This window comes from Haliotis asinina, chromosome 2 (genome assembly GCF_037392515.1).
Source record: "Haliotis asinina isolate JCU_RB_2024 chromosome 2, JCU_Hal_asi_v2, whole genome shotgun sequence".
Taxonomy (NCBI): Eukaryota; Metazoa; Mollusca; class Gastropoda; order Lepetellida; family Haliotidae; genus Haliotis; species Haliotis asinina.
Window position 1 is genome coordinate 71,003,987 of NC_090281.1, and position 14,917 is coordinate 71,018,903.

A 14,917-nucleotide genomic window follows, 5' to 3' on the forward strand; every position below is an offset into this window, starting at 1 on the left:
AATATCCCATGCAATGTGATGGGGTGTAAGGCTATGTGCAAGGACAATTGACCTATTCCTTGAATATTATCTGGCTTCTTCAGGCATACATTTGCAGACACATATGGATATTCAGCAAACTTCATATCAAATGTCTGAGGGCTGCTTAGACACAAAATGAAGTAACAAAGGAACTTGTCTTGACAGCAAGAATGCTACGGGGAATTTGGTAATGATTGGTGGGAGACAAACCTGCATTTCTTTCGTCTAGACTGGAGCATGGCAAATATGTAACATGAGTATTCGGCATTATTCAAGAATCACACAACTATCCTTCAGCCTAAGGGAAAGTAAGAAACACAACAATATTTTATAGGCATCTGAAATTGACCTACAAATACACACAATATAGAACCTATATGGGAATAGAACCTGGATCTCCAGTATGACAAGCCAGAACACAACCACTGAGCTACTTCATGTTCAATGAAAGTTCACTTTTGAACCAAAGCAAACTATGTGAGAACAGAACCTGGACTTTCACAGTAACAAGCCCAAACATAACCACTGATCTATTCCACTATGACTGAAACTCCACATAAATGAATTCACATAACACAGTGAGATAAACCTCTTTAAAAAATTCTACAGTTTATCACATTTGTGACATTTCAAAATCGTTTAACAATAATGAAGAAAACTTCAAAACATTCAACAAAAAAACAAGCAGTATCTCATGCCTCAGCTACCCTCCACATCCTCGTTTCCCTAGATACAACACTGCAATAATCATTTCAACATTCATGATGATTGCTGTCTGATATGGAAGTACAGCATGGCCAGCACATCAAAGACCTTGCACAGAGAATACCATAGAAGAATAGTGGGAGGTCCCCCGCAATACAGCCCAACACCAACATGTGTTTCTGTTTGCATTCCTCCCACAGTCGAATGTCATACTCCAAAATAGTCTGCACCTTTCAAACATTAACTTCCAACAAGATCTCTGCATCATTTCGCAGTTTCCCCATCCTTTCTGACAAGATAGTGGCACCGCTGTTTATGTGTGCTGAATTTCAAACACTACGGTAATTAGGCAGTGCCTTATCATAATTACTCAACTCAAAATCGATGAATCCTAATTACTGAACATTTCGGGTTGGATTGCAATCAACTGCTATGTTTGTGAGTTGCATAGGCAAATGAGGGTGAAAAAACATTGTGAAGGACCTGTCACTTCTCCTGTTTGAACTTCAAAGTATTGCGGACTTGCAGTGGTGGATCTTGGCAGACGTAATGAAGAGAACCTTGCTCCTGTCAAAACAAAATGGCTGCCACCTTGGTCTTCTCAATCAAAGATGAGAACATGAGGTATTCATGTCATGACTAATTCTTGCAACAATAGATTTCCAACACTAATTGGCACCATTACCCAAGCAAAGCTGATGTTTGAGTTTCATGAGATTCAAACAGTTTTGATTGAATAATACCCAGTGTCAACACCAAAGGATGTTTCTCATGAAATGACGAGACATAAATTCATTGGAGAATAGAACATGACAATGAACATGGAGGAAAGATAGGGGCAAGAAAAGACAGCTGAAAATGTCCATCCTTTGATTAGGCTTAATTCATTCAGAACAACAAGATGATGGAACACATGGAAAAGCTTGTCAATCCCCACATCTGTGCTCAGCTGTCAAAGACACTTATCAATGCTTATCAACAGTTTCATTTAGCTTTCATTTCATCCCAAAGAGACCGGCTCATCTGCTGACTTCCCTGATGTGTTCTAGAAACAGAGTTCTACAGTAAACCAACTAGGAAATGAAAATAAAGTCAAGGCCTATGATGTTCAATACAGCAGACCAGTCTCCCAAGGGACCATCCCATTGAGAAAGAAAACATACATCAAACAGTCCACATCATCCTACAGGGATATATGCAACCCTTTCTGATAACCCTGTAGTTGGGATGAGATAATGATGACTGGTGGATAATATGTCTTCAGTCCCAATGTGCTGGAAACATTTATTGTGGCAAGAAGGCCTGATGTGCCAACACTGAAGAGACTCTGCCCAGAGCTCCTGGTAGAGCTCTGGATTCACACCAGGTGATCCCTCATCCTTGATACTGCCGATCCTAGATACTGCTTCCTAATTTAAATATCTCAAATAAATGAAAACCAGAATAAAAAAGTTGACAATTCAATTTCCACCTCCTCAATTGTCAAACACTTTCAAAAGACAGTCTTGTGGCTTTTCTCAAAATCCAATTAAAACCTATTTTTACAGACAGTTCAGGTGTTAATGAGAGGTTCTGAACGCTGAAGGCGGCCAGGGCTATTTTCTCAGAGACAGGGGCCTGAGGAAATTCCTCTCTACCTTTTCTCAGGAGACACAGAGGAATAGAAATCGACCATCTGCCATGCCACATGCAGACAGACTGGAGACTAGCAGAGACCGTCATTAGAATTAAGGCTAATTATTCCTCCCACACCAGCCTAGGCTAAGACGTTCAGGAGAAAGTTGTTCCGTACATTTGGGTGGTAACGCCAGGCAGCATGCGATGCACACTTTGATGGCAAGGTTTGTTCATTTATGGGCAGCAGAGTGACAACATCTACACTTGCTCATGTCAATTGGGAAAGACATGTGTTTCTGCTGCAGCAGAACACAACTTCATTTGCACTTTCATGGAGGCAGACTGGCAACATGCTACACACATTTAGGCTACAGCAGTTGCATGTTTTTGGTGTGGTGGGGTGAAATGCCTAGGGGACCCAACTAAGAAGTTTCACAACTTCCTTAAAAGCTAGTCAACTTCCTTTAAAGAGAACATGCCTCAAATTGAAATCAATACAAAATTTAATTGGATGGTCATTCTTTGGAATAGAGATGAAAGGCTCCAAACTTCATTGTTGGGGGAAAAAATGTTACAAAGAGCCTAAAGCTGTGGAAGAGTTTTTAAAAAAATTCAGTTTCATCAAAAATGGAGAAAAATCCAGCAATAGAATGATCAAATCTTTGAAAACCCATACCATAAAGACTCTGCTTTTGTGAGCACAATTCTTCGGTTTTACACTTAATTACCAGATCTATGTAAAGCAAGAGATCAAGGAAGCATAGAACCTAAAATCCAAAGAAATTCCTAACTCTGGGAGCACCCAGTGAACAAATCTTAAAAGTCACACTCACATAATTTCAATTAAATCGATACCAAGTAGTAATCTACAATTTCATGACTCATCGCTAACCATAGCTGATTAATACAGCCATTTACCAGTTGCATAATTTGATTTTTAATCTGCTAAATGATACTATAGTCAATGGTGTAATCTCCCCCAGTCCATTTAATACAAGCAACCTTAAGTCAGAAGAGGAGGATCCGGACTAGTTGGCCCCACTGAGAGGTCCCTAAGGCAAGCTACAGATCACTAAACATGCTCACTATTGCAGCTCGTCCTGTAAACAACAATAAACTCACATGACTGATCCAAAACAAGCCAAAGGTTGCATCCCTAATGAAATCACCCGCACTCCCTGACAAGACCATTCTCTAGAGGTTTCAGAGTTGTGCCGGTTGTTTATACTGCTAGATGGTAATTGAATCTGAAGGTGGTAATTTTCCACCCTTCACACCACTAAAAGTGAGAACTTTGTTTTGAAATGCCATTTGATTACAGTAAACTAACTAAATGGAGAATAAATGGAACCTACAGTTGATATATTTATACAAGAATGTAACGACACCTTCGAGATTTGAACTTGCCTCAACCAATTGTTTATACTGTTTCAGCAGGGCAAACTGGAAGACTGAATTTTCTTTCTAGAGGACCATTTATCACCAGATCTCAGCCAGGGTAGGTAATAGCCAGTAGAGATGACCATAAACAAGTCCTCCCGAGACCTCTCCTCCTAACTAAAGACTTCCCTAAGACAAACATCCAACTTCCAATACATCAAGTCCCTTGTTTATTGGACATGCAGGATAACTGATTCCAAGACACCAATCTTCTTTATTTGGGCGTCTTGATAAGATTCTATGAGGCAATTAATATAACGGAAATCAGAACTGTATCAAGATGAATCTCATGACTTTCCCTGTTTTACGAAGCTTTTAGCATCAAGCAAACATGATAACCTTTGCCCTGACAATGACACATCATGTTGTGTTGGTATTGTGGATATAATGCTCGGCAGTGATGGACTAAGATATTGAATGGAAAGACTACAATATTGAGTGAAAGGCCCTTTGCAATGAACAGCCAAAGACATTTATTGGTACAATAAAATAAGGAATCAATGCTAGGTATGATGGATTGATCTGTTGGTGTTTGTCCAGTTTCAACAGGGGTGGTCAGCTGAGGACATGTAGGGAGCAGACGTCAACTCTGGTTGGAATGGAATTCAGTAAATGTTGTCACAGTGATGATTAAGTACACATTTATTGACGTTAACTGTTGTCTGCTCCATTAACACAATACAATACTTGTTGCTTTAATGAATATAATCATCCATTCTGGATAAGATCTTTCGACACAAATGACAGCCATTCTAAACAGTTTTGCACATGCAAGACTACATGACTTACGTTGGCCAGTATATTAGATCCTTTCACAATTTAAATAATGCCTTTAGGTAAATCACAGAAAGCTTTTATTCACTTTGACTTATCTAAGCATTTGTCCATCAATTCACAATTTCATGGTGATAATTTCTGCATGTATACAAAAAGCTATTCCACTGATTCACAAATTCAACATTTTATGTTCAAAGCAGTTCCTCATAATCAGACTCTTAAGCGCTAATGGTCAAAGAGGGCAGCAGGTGGGAGATATCTGACTTATCTTCCATCTGTTGTAACTGCTGCTTTCTTGGTCAATCCTGCCATGTTGTATATAGACCTACTATGTTTGTTGTCAGTTGGCTAGTCAGAGCTTGTATATACAGATGGTGTGCTTCACGACAGAAGACAGTCATTAACCAGTGTTCAAAGCTGAGGGCTTACACTAACACTGCACTTTAACCTTCCACACATCCACCTTGAGACTCTTGTAAGATAATTACACATACTAAATATAACATCAATGCAGTCAGACAAACTTATAAGACTGTGGCAGCACATAAAAGTGGTTTGATATATACTGAATCATTTGATGTGAGCAGGAATGATTTGATTTTCAAAAGACATAGAATCGAACAGTGTCTGATAAAATTAGCCCATATTGTTGAAAGCCAAAGACAAATCACTTAAAGAGACAATTTGTGGTGAGTAAGACGAGTTAAGTTGAGCAATATTCTTCTAATATGACATGCAACACAAAATTGGGCTTAGAACATGGTAAAAATCAAACCCAGGGTTTCAGCATAACAAGCGACACCCAGACAATTCGTAAAAACCAAAACATCTCCTGAAATCACATGTCAAGTTTTCATGATCTTCGTGTAAGAATATGCAAACATTGAACAATTTTATTCAAAGTAATCATTTGCAGTATTAATGGACGATTCAGCAAATCAGAGCCAGCAGGACATTTTCCTTATACAACGTTCGCTTGCACATGAACACACCAGGTTGAGCAACACGAGTTGGAGCAACAGAGTCGGAGCAGCTGGCGCAGAGAAATAACACTAGTTGACTCATTTTTTAACCTCAGTGACAGCAACCATCTCTGGTTCACTGCTGATTTAAACTCTGCAGCAAACCATTCCCACTTTCATCTGCACTTTTGATGCTAACACCATCCAATGACATTTTTTGGGTGTCAAATTTGAATCTCGTAAATGTTATCTTGTAACACAATCTGTCCATTCATGCAGATGGAACCGTGTGGAAATAAATTCTTGAATCAAATATTTCCTGGAGAAAGATATCACAAAATACAACGTACAAGAAACTCATTTACATGAACGATGTATATACAAATCTAATATAAGGAAATGTTTGGATTGAAATCAATACCAAGCATTATTTTCTCATGCACAGGAAAAATTAGTTTTACCATTTTGTTTCCAATTGTCAGCTCACATTTATGAATATTCATATTTGGAATGAAATAATAAAAGCGAAGAAATGTCTTTTGTAATCATTCTGAGCATTGTTAGAAGTCTAGGTCTTAAACATAGAGATTGCAATCAATGTGCAATCCTACAGCAGCTCCTCACATAACTTCAGAGGCTCAAGATTTCACATCGTTTAGGATTCAATATTTTTAGCCCTCTTGAATAATAGTAGCCATAGGCTACAGCTCTGTACACCTGACTACACAAAATCAAAGCTTTCCACCAACACTATTCCCAAACAACACAGAAGACAAACTAGGAAAGATAAGGTCTTTGTGGAGTCATAACAATCTCTTCAGTGGCCATTTATCAAACGATTATTTTTTATTTTTATGAAAGCGATTTAAGAAAAATAGCCGAGACTTCACAGTGTAATTGACTTAAATAACCTGATGCATAATTCATCCCAACTAATTTCATCTAAGCGATTTCAAAACTGAAATTGCATCTCTTTTGAGAAATCGTGAATTATACCAAAATGATTTCTTTTCAAAGAACACTGAACCAGAAACATTTAAGGAAGAATCTTCAAATAAAATAATACCGACTGTCCCAGGTGTTGGATTCCACAGCCAAAAGCAGATGTTTTGCGCATATCACAAATGAATGCCTAATTATTCAATTCCAATACCAATATGATTTATTAAAACAAATGAGACTTTTCTCATCAGGAGATACAACAGCAGCAATTACTGCCTTGAACACGAAGCACCATATTGTTCCAGCCAGCTTAGCTATGCATGACATACCCCAGAGCGGTCATGGCCCACTGGTCCATACTAACATGAATCAACAGATATAGTCATTAAATCAACATGTACATTAACAGGAAAGGTTGCATAGTACAGTCGAACCAGCAAAATGCATCATTGAACACTGAACCTCGACAGAAAATTGTCCTGGGCATGCTGCATGTCCATATTCATGATCCTAATACCAACTTGAAATCTGCAACTATTTATCACCATTTGCCTTTTATACAGAACAATTAATTACCAAGAAAAGCCAGATTTATGGACTTTTTTAGTGTGGAAAACACAATGTTTCGGAGCGTATGCTTGCTCCTTCATCAGGTGAAGGAGCAAGCATACCCTCTGAAACGTTGTGTTTTCCACAATAAAGAAGTTGACATCCATAAATCTGGCTTTCTTATGCTCTCCACTTCCAAATGCCCTTTAAAGATTTAATTAATTCTCAATGCTAAAAACTACACTGATTACCGACCATTCTATGACAAGCATGACAATTTGATGTTCCAATGTATTCAAACTAAATTGCACATTCCATTTTCATGAAAAGCAACTAAATCTGAATTGTACCTACTTTGAATCGTTTCCCTAGAAACTATTACTCGATAAAAATAAATCATATTTGTTTACATTGAATATTGTTCATAGAAAAGCACAACTGCACACACTCAAGTCATATTTGCATATCTCTAACAACCTTCTAAGAAAAGGGCAGAGCACAGAACTAAATCACATTTATAATAATTTCAAATACTTTCACTTTCCTGTCTGTCAGTGTGTCAGGTGTATGATATATGTTTTCATGATGTTTTCACTTAGCTCAAAGTTGGAACGTTCATTCAATCCAAAAGAGATATTTCATTGTCTAGTGTGATATATATCCCCTCCATGTGACCTGGAGTGAGCAAACTGCATCAAGCCTACTGCTGTTTAATAGTCTCCACTGCTCACAAAAGCTGGCCTTATGGCAAATCCATGCTGCTTTTATGACAAGTCACCAAGTTTCATGTCTTTCCTACAATCCAACCCAACGCAATTACTTATATCTCCTACCAGTAAAGCACCCTGATCTCAACAGAGTAACACTTTCTCGATACCACATTTCCAAACCCCAGTTAATGTTAACAATGACTACAAAGAAATTCAAACATTAGATTGATACATGACAATCTAAATTTCAACACAATGAACTTTTTGCTGAAGTGGCTTATTAGGAGCAGACAGATAACAGCTATCTTTTTTTTCCTGTTCTGACCAGATGGTGTGTATTTAATTGAAAATGCATATAGCTAATTACAGCTGTAACCATAGTGTGCAGAATTTACAAGTAAAATATGAGCATCAAAACTTCCATGTTTAATACATACCCATAAGAAGTATTTGTAAGACATACGTCAGCCATTTCAATTTCTGATGTACTATTTTCCTTACAGCTGCTTACACCAAATACTTGTTTCAGAGGTTTGAAAGTCAGTTAAACTTATTTTAAAACAAACAAAATATTGTCACCAAAACATATATCACATATAATATATTCATCCTAATCTTACAACTCTTAAGAAGAAGAAAAATATGAGAGTTAATTTTGTGACATTTCGCATTTTAGGTCCTAAAGAATGTCGAAGCAGAAGACACTAAATCTGATGAAATGTTATCCTCGCATAATGACAAACTGAGATCAAAGGAAATAAATTCTCTCACAACAATAATTATATACCCGGCCGTCAATTGACTTTTATTCCTACACTGTCTATTAAACAGGACAATTATATTCCATAAAGAGCAAATCCAAGGGGTATTAAACGGCATAATTTTCTTTATGGTTGACATTTAAGTGAATTACATTTTAAAGTATGTTGTAAAATCTCACAAGAGGACCAGGATGCCACTTTGATGGCTTTCCACACTCCAAAATGTGTTAGTTTCATTGAACATAGAAATTGGGAAACAAATATGTATTTTTAATGAAATTTGTTAGCTCAGGTTAATCGTGTTGATGTAAAAATTACAAGGGATCTGGAAAGGAGATGGCCAGAATTCAGCTGGGGTGCTTCTCATAAAAATGTTTACATTGTAAAATACAACATGCTGTATTGATTACAGGTTTAGATTTTTTTTGACCAGACAAATCAAAGGAAAAAACCCATTAGGAATATGTGTTCATATTCCACTGCAATCCAGACAAGACCCTGAGTATCACAATGAACATTACTAAACATATATTAGAGTCACATACACACCCTTAAAAGTCCTTTGATATTTTTCAGTGCACTATGACTGTTTATAGAATCAAAACATGATATCCCCCCAAAAATCCAACAACTTTTCTCCCATAACAGTGGCATGAAGATGAGATCACGAAATATACACTCCAAGCTAGACGTCTACACAAGAACATTAATTGTACATTAAGGCACAAACAGATCACATTCAAAGTCCTCCACGACTTTAATAAAAAAAGAAAGAGCATCAAAACGGGCAGAACTACATTTTCAGCAATAAAAGTGTTTAAAGGGTTCAAATGAAATACGAAATATAATTAAAGACAAACCATTTGTTTCTTGCTTAACTGAAACAGGAAGATCTGTTTAGACTCAGATTCCTGAAAGAAGCTTCTTTCAAGGTGATTGTCCATATTTGGCTGCTGATGCAAATATCCTACCCTAACTGTGTGTATAGAATAATTCCACATTATCACATGGCTTATCACTGCAAGTGCACTGCTTCCAGGGCCTCTCCATGGCTGACTTTATAGGTGGATACAGTAATTGCTGCCACATTGCTGATCTCAACAAAGCTCACGTGATAACACTTTTTCACGATTCCCTTTCGAAAACCGTCCCACATACAAAGAATTATGCTTGAGATCAAAAGGCGACTAACCAAGGCTGTATCTTCCTGTTAGCGTTAAAGTGTTCAGTCAGACAGCACGAGCTGGAAACAAATGTATTATGGTCCCTCAAATGCCATACATCAGATGCTAACATGATCGTAAATAATATAATCCACTTGTGCAATTTTTTCATAATTATCTCCAGTCACACATATAAACCTAAATTCGCTTATTTCCGTGAGAAATGTAAGATCAAATGGCATGGATGCCAAATGTAATTTCAACCAAGTTGGTATATGAAATATTATCATTTCACCAGTGAAAGTTGGAATAGATATGAAAAATATTCCTTCCCCATCAATTTGGTACAGAATTTGTCATAGTTAGAGACCTGGTCTGGTTGTGGTAGGGGCAACTGAGAATCAAATCAGAGATATTCAGTGAAAACTCCATCACGATGATTACACAAGCAATGACAACATGCTAAGTACTATGTCTGCATCTGCCCATACAAGATACTGTTTTCCTATTGCTAGGTCTCTTTCCACTCAATTTGATATCTTCCTGACAACTGCCTCTGGCCATAAGTCGGAAGACGCGACTTGACATAAATTCCTGGTGTTTTGTACGCAACTCAAAGAATACTTGGCTGATCAAAGACTGTGTAACAGTGCGGGATAAGACAACATAATTATCCTCAATGCTTCTGTGATTTCAGGCTGCTTTAATTGATGAATCATGCAACTCCGATGTGCAGTTTATGTGGGGCCTGCTCGGAGCCAGGCTGTCACAGCCCGTGCCAGGTCATCACGGGACCTGAACACATCTAGGTTCTCCCTATCAATGCAATCCATTCTCATGAAATATGTGGATTCCCCTCGAAACATATTAATTCTTCTTTTGTAGACGTTTATACTTTTATGCCGGTTAATAGCTCACCCCATGAGAAATCAAATTTCAACGCCAACATTTCGAAAAGAAATTCTATTTACTTGTTGGCTGATGGAGAAGCTGATTAGTGGAACATTTAATCGACTTGAAACTCCGTCCTGATGTTCAAGTTTTTGTAATCAATTGATCTTTTTGCCATTAGCTACTGAAGACAGAAATTTATAACAGATTAATCAAACCCTTAAATCTTAAGAAGAATTTGGATGGCACTCTATCATTAAACTGTCAACTGCCTTTCAGCTCATATAGGAATATCTCAATATTTCTCTGATGCTGGCAAATTCAATCTGATGTATTAGGGGGGAAGTGCAAGTGTAGTATGTCTTCATGAGCCTGAAAATGTAATAAGGAAAACGACAAAAATGCATACCTGAATCTTTGGCGATAATGATGAGTTTGTATTCTGCTGTGGCTTCCCTGTCAAGTGTCTGATGAACAGTTATCTCCCCTGACCGACCTTCAATTTGAAATATTCCATCATCGTCCAGAAGAGAATAAGTAAGTTGACTGTTCGGTGCTGAGTCATCATCTCTGGCCGTCACTTGCATTAAGTGAACAGGAATGTTCCTGTTGTTTTCTTGAACAAATGCAACATAGGGGGAATCTACAAACACTGGTGCATTGTCGTTGACGTCAGTGACATTGACGACTATGGAAGCTGTCGCACTCCGCACAACTTGTACGCCACTGTCTTCTGCTTGGACAATCAGGTGGTATTGCTGATTTCGTTCATAGTCCAGGTTCTTCTGTATCCTTAAAACACCACTACTCATGTCTAGATTGAAGTCGTAGTTGTCGTCTCCTCTAATGATGTAATAGCGAATGATTCCATTCAAACCTTCATCAAGATCAGATGCAGAAACCTTCAGCAAGCTCTTGCCTACAGCAATGTCTTCCGGCACTGTTGCACCATACGTCTCCTTCCTAAACTGAGGGGCATTGTCATTTACATCTTCAATATGAACAGTCAGACTCTGAATGGTGCTCAATGATGGCTGCCCCTTGTCAGAAGCAGTGACGGTCAAAGAGTAGTTTGCAATAGTTTCCCTATCCAGGTCTGTGTTTACTTTGAGGTGTCCACTTGCTTGGTCCAGAGTAAATGGATATCCAAACCCAGGAACTGATGCAAGACTGTATGACACCTGACCATTCTCACCAGAGTCTGCATCTGTTGCCAACACAGTGAACACAACCGATCCCCTGCTTGAGTCTTCCTTTACCCAGGTTGCATTAGGGCTCTTGAACTTGGGTGCACAATCGTTCACATCCTTCAGATGAATTGTGACCTATAGCAGAAAAAAAGTATGGTACGTTTTCATGCCTGATCGCAGAGGATCACCAAACAATCATCTTTCCTTAAGTATCGTGCTAATCTGGTTTTTATAACAACCTTACTGTACATGAACTCTTACTTGGACCTTATTATTGCCTTTCCTTACAAATCATGTGCCATTACCTGGGTCTTATCATTACCTTTCCTTACAATGAGCCCTTACCTGGTTCTTATTATTGCCTCACCTTACAAATCGTGATCGCTTACCTGGGTCTTATTATTGCCTTTTCTTTAAGATCATGAACCCTTACTTGGCCTTATTATTGTCTTATGAATCATGTACCTTACCTGGGCTTTATCATCACCTTTCCTCACAAATCATGAACCTTTACCTGGGCCTTATCATCACCCTTCCTTACGTACCGTGTAGTAAAGTATTATTTCAAACATAATTTCTGGCAAAATTAAATACAAGTGAAAAACCTTATTACATAATGTCAAGAATTGCCACCAACATTAGTGAAATTCTGACATGTTTCTAGATTAAAAAATATATATATATCCTTATGTTGATACTAACAAAAATCTGTTCATCTGTCATCTAAATGAAATCACATGATAAATTAACATATAACAAAGGAATTTCAAGAGACGTTCACAGTGAAAATAAAGTTTGTATTTTCAAACATTTTTTTAACATGAATGTTTGATCTAGCCATTTTACACTTGACATAAAGTAATCATGTTTATCAGCTGAAATCAGGTTTAAATTACTACCAAGAATCCTCAATCAATTGGGTACCGGTGTTCTGTGAATAATTAATCATATGCATCTAGAATTGGGTCAGAAAAAATTGTAGTGCTCTATGGTTCCTCGAAGCTGGAATTAGTTGTAATCAGACACTATTTCTGACACTATACAGGATAGGGCTGTTAATTATAAAACAATCACTAGTCAGAGACAGTCCGCCTGTTTCACACTCACAATGCTATTATATTGTTAAATGTAACGACAAAAACAAGACGTATTATTACAGTTGCTGAAGTTGATAATCTATCACTAGGGGGCTCTGCTTGGTCAGTTGCTATGACGATCAGACGATAGGTTGGGATGGTTTCTCTGTCCAGGTGCCCCACTGTGTAGATTGTTCCATTTAATGGTCCGATGCCAAACTGGTTTTTCCTATCTCCACCCGCTAGAGAGTACCGCAGCTGACTGTTGATGCCTGCATAACAAAACAAGACATATGTACAACATTGTGAATACTTAGAGTTGTGAGATTCAGAATCAAATGTATCAAATTCATGCAAAAAAATCTACAGAGAAAAACATGCCAAGGAACCTGAACTTTCAATTTGGACAGGAGGTGTAAGAGTTAACTAACATTTGAAAGACAGACATCTTATGAATGTACCATCATTTCTCTTTATGAATTACCATCCCTAAACAATGCAGTATGCCCATACGTATGCATGGGGTGCATACTTGACCTTGACAGATTTCAAGAAGGTTGATGTATCACAGTAGACCATTAATCTTGACAATCATCTTGCATCACACAGTTGACAGTCTTTGTTTCTAGTCAGTTATCCTTTGCTTGAAAATGAAAATCGTACACATGCAAATTCCACAGCATGCACCAGTTATCTTTCAAGAGAGATCACTGTACAAACATCTATGGTCATAAGGAAGTGCAAGTTGTGACGCACTCTCAAAACATTCATTATTATTATATCAGCAATGACTGACTCTGATATATCTTCCAATTTTTCAATGATAAATTGAAAATCAAGTTCTCCTAGTGTATTAACAGTTTCATCATAGGCAAATATATACACCCATGAGCAGTTCCATTTTGACTAAAAGTAAGTTATAAACTCCATTAAGTCAGGTATGTTAATTTCAGTTCCACCTGATGTAATAGCAGATCACATGCCAGGAAAAAATGCTCTCCATAAAACTACCTTTAATGCATCTGTTTGATCACTCACTGTGTCTATAGTCTACTTCACAGGGTAAAATAACACTGGGCATATCAGTTCTGGTAGAAACCTATCCTGATTAGTTCAAAATATATACGCATCTGTGTTTAAGTCAGTCAGTCTCCTCACACAGCAGATAAAAAAAAATGCACTTAAACTTTTTTTTTCTCTAAAACCTGTCTATGATATTTCATGGCTCTAATCTTCTCTGATAACTTCCCTGAACATCTTCAGAATTCATTTATTTCTGTATTTCAGGTCAGGATTATCATTTTTACAACTCGATAACAAAAAAATCCCCTAGCTAAAACATGTATCTTCTTACATGTCACCAGGAAACTAGCACTTGCTTGATTAGACTGTTCCCCTGACAAGGACTGATATTGTCTGTTCACACATACCCTCTCTGGTATTTAACAATCAACCACCATAAATTATAAACTTTAATCTTTCGAAATATCTTCACAGTCTGTCTGGAGAAATCATTTAAACACGATTTATGGTCTCTATTGTGAAGGGAGGGTGGGAGGGTGGGGGGTTAAAAAACCACGGCACTGTTTGGCAATGAGTTGTATATCTCAAAGATAAGAGATTATATACACATCTTGATGCATTACATGAATGATTTGGCAGAACCTTGAAAGAAGAAGTTCAAATTTGTATTACAGTGTCTGCACCATCATGAACCCAGACTGTAAATATGCTGTATACCAGAACACTTCTTTTGCAACTACTTCTTTTAATGCATTCACACAATACAAGGGATCCAGCCATTTGAAAACAGAGTGTTTATGAAATAGATGTCACATTGTTTGACATATATTTCTAAAACAAACTCACTTCAACAAAAATCCCCCACATATGTACAGCTTAACTATTTACCTTTTAAGTTGTTTAAATATTTGCTAAGTATGTGTGAAATAATTGACCATATGCCTACATGTTTCCTGGAACAGAAAATGCAGCTTACAAGAATATTATTAAGCAAAGCCAACTTCACTAACAAAATATTTAAATGCAAGAAAATGAAAACACTCCTGACAAAGTATAAATCCTACATATGGCCACTCAGAAGCAACCATTA

General features: G+C 37.5%; 1 protein-coding gene across 1 annotated transcript in view; it reads right to left on the minus strand.

The window, feature by feature from the left end:
- LOC137274239 (protocadherin Fat 4-like) overlaps positions 1-14,917 on the minus strand; it is a 141,742-nt gene that overhangs the window by 45,992 nt on the left and 80,833 nt on the right. Inside the window, exons 5-6 of the mRNA XM_067807305.1 lie at positions 12,886-13,076; positions 10,948-11,863 (exon numbers count right to left, since the gene is read on the minus strand). Of these exons, the coding sequence (XP_067663406.1) occupies positions 10,948-11,863; positions 12,886-13,076 (1,107 nt within the window). The remainder of the gene's footprint in view (positions 1-10,947; positions 11,864-12,885; positions 13,077-14,917) is intronic.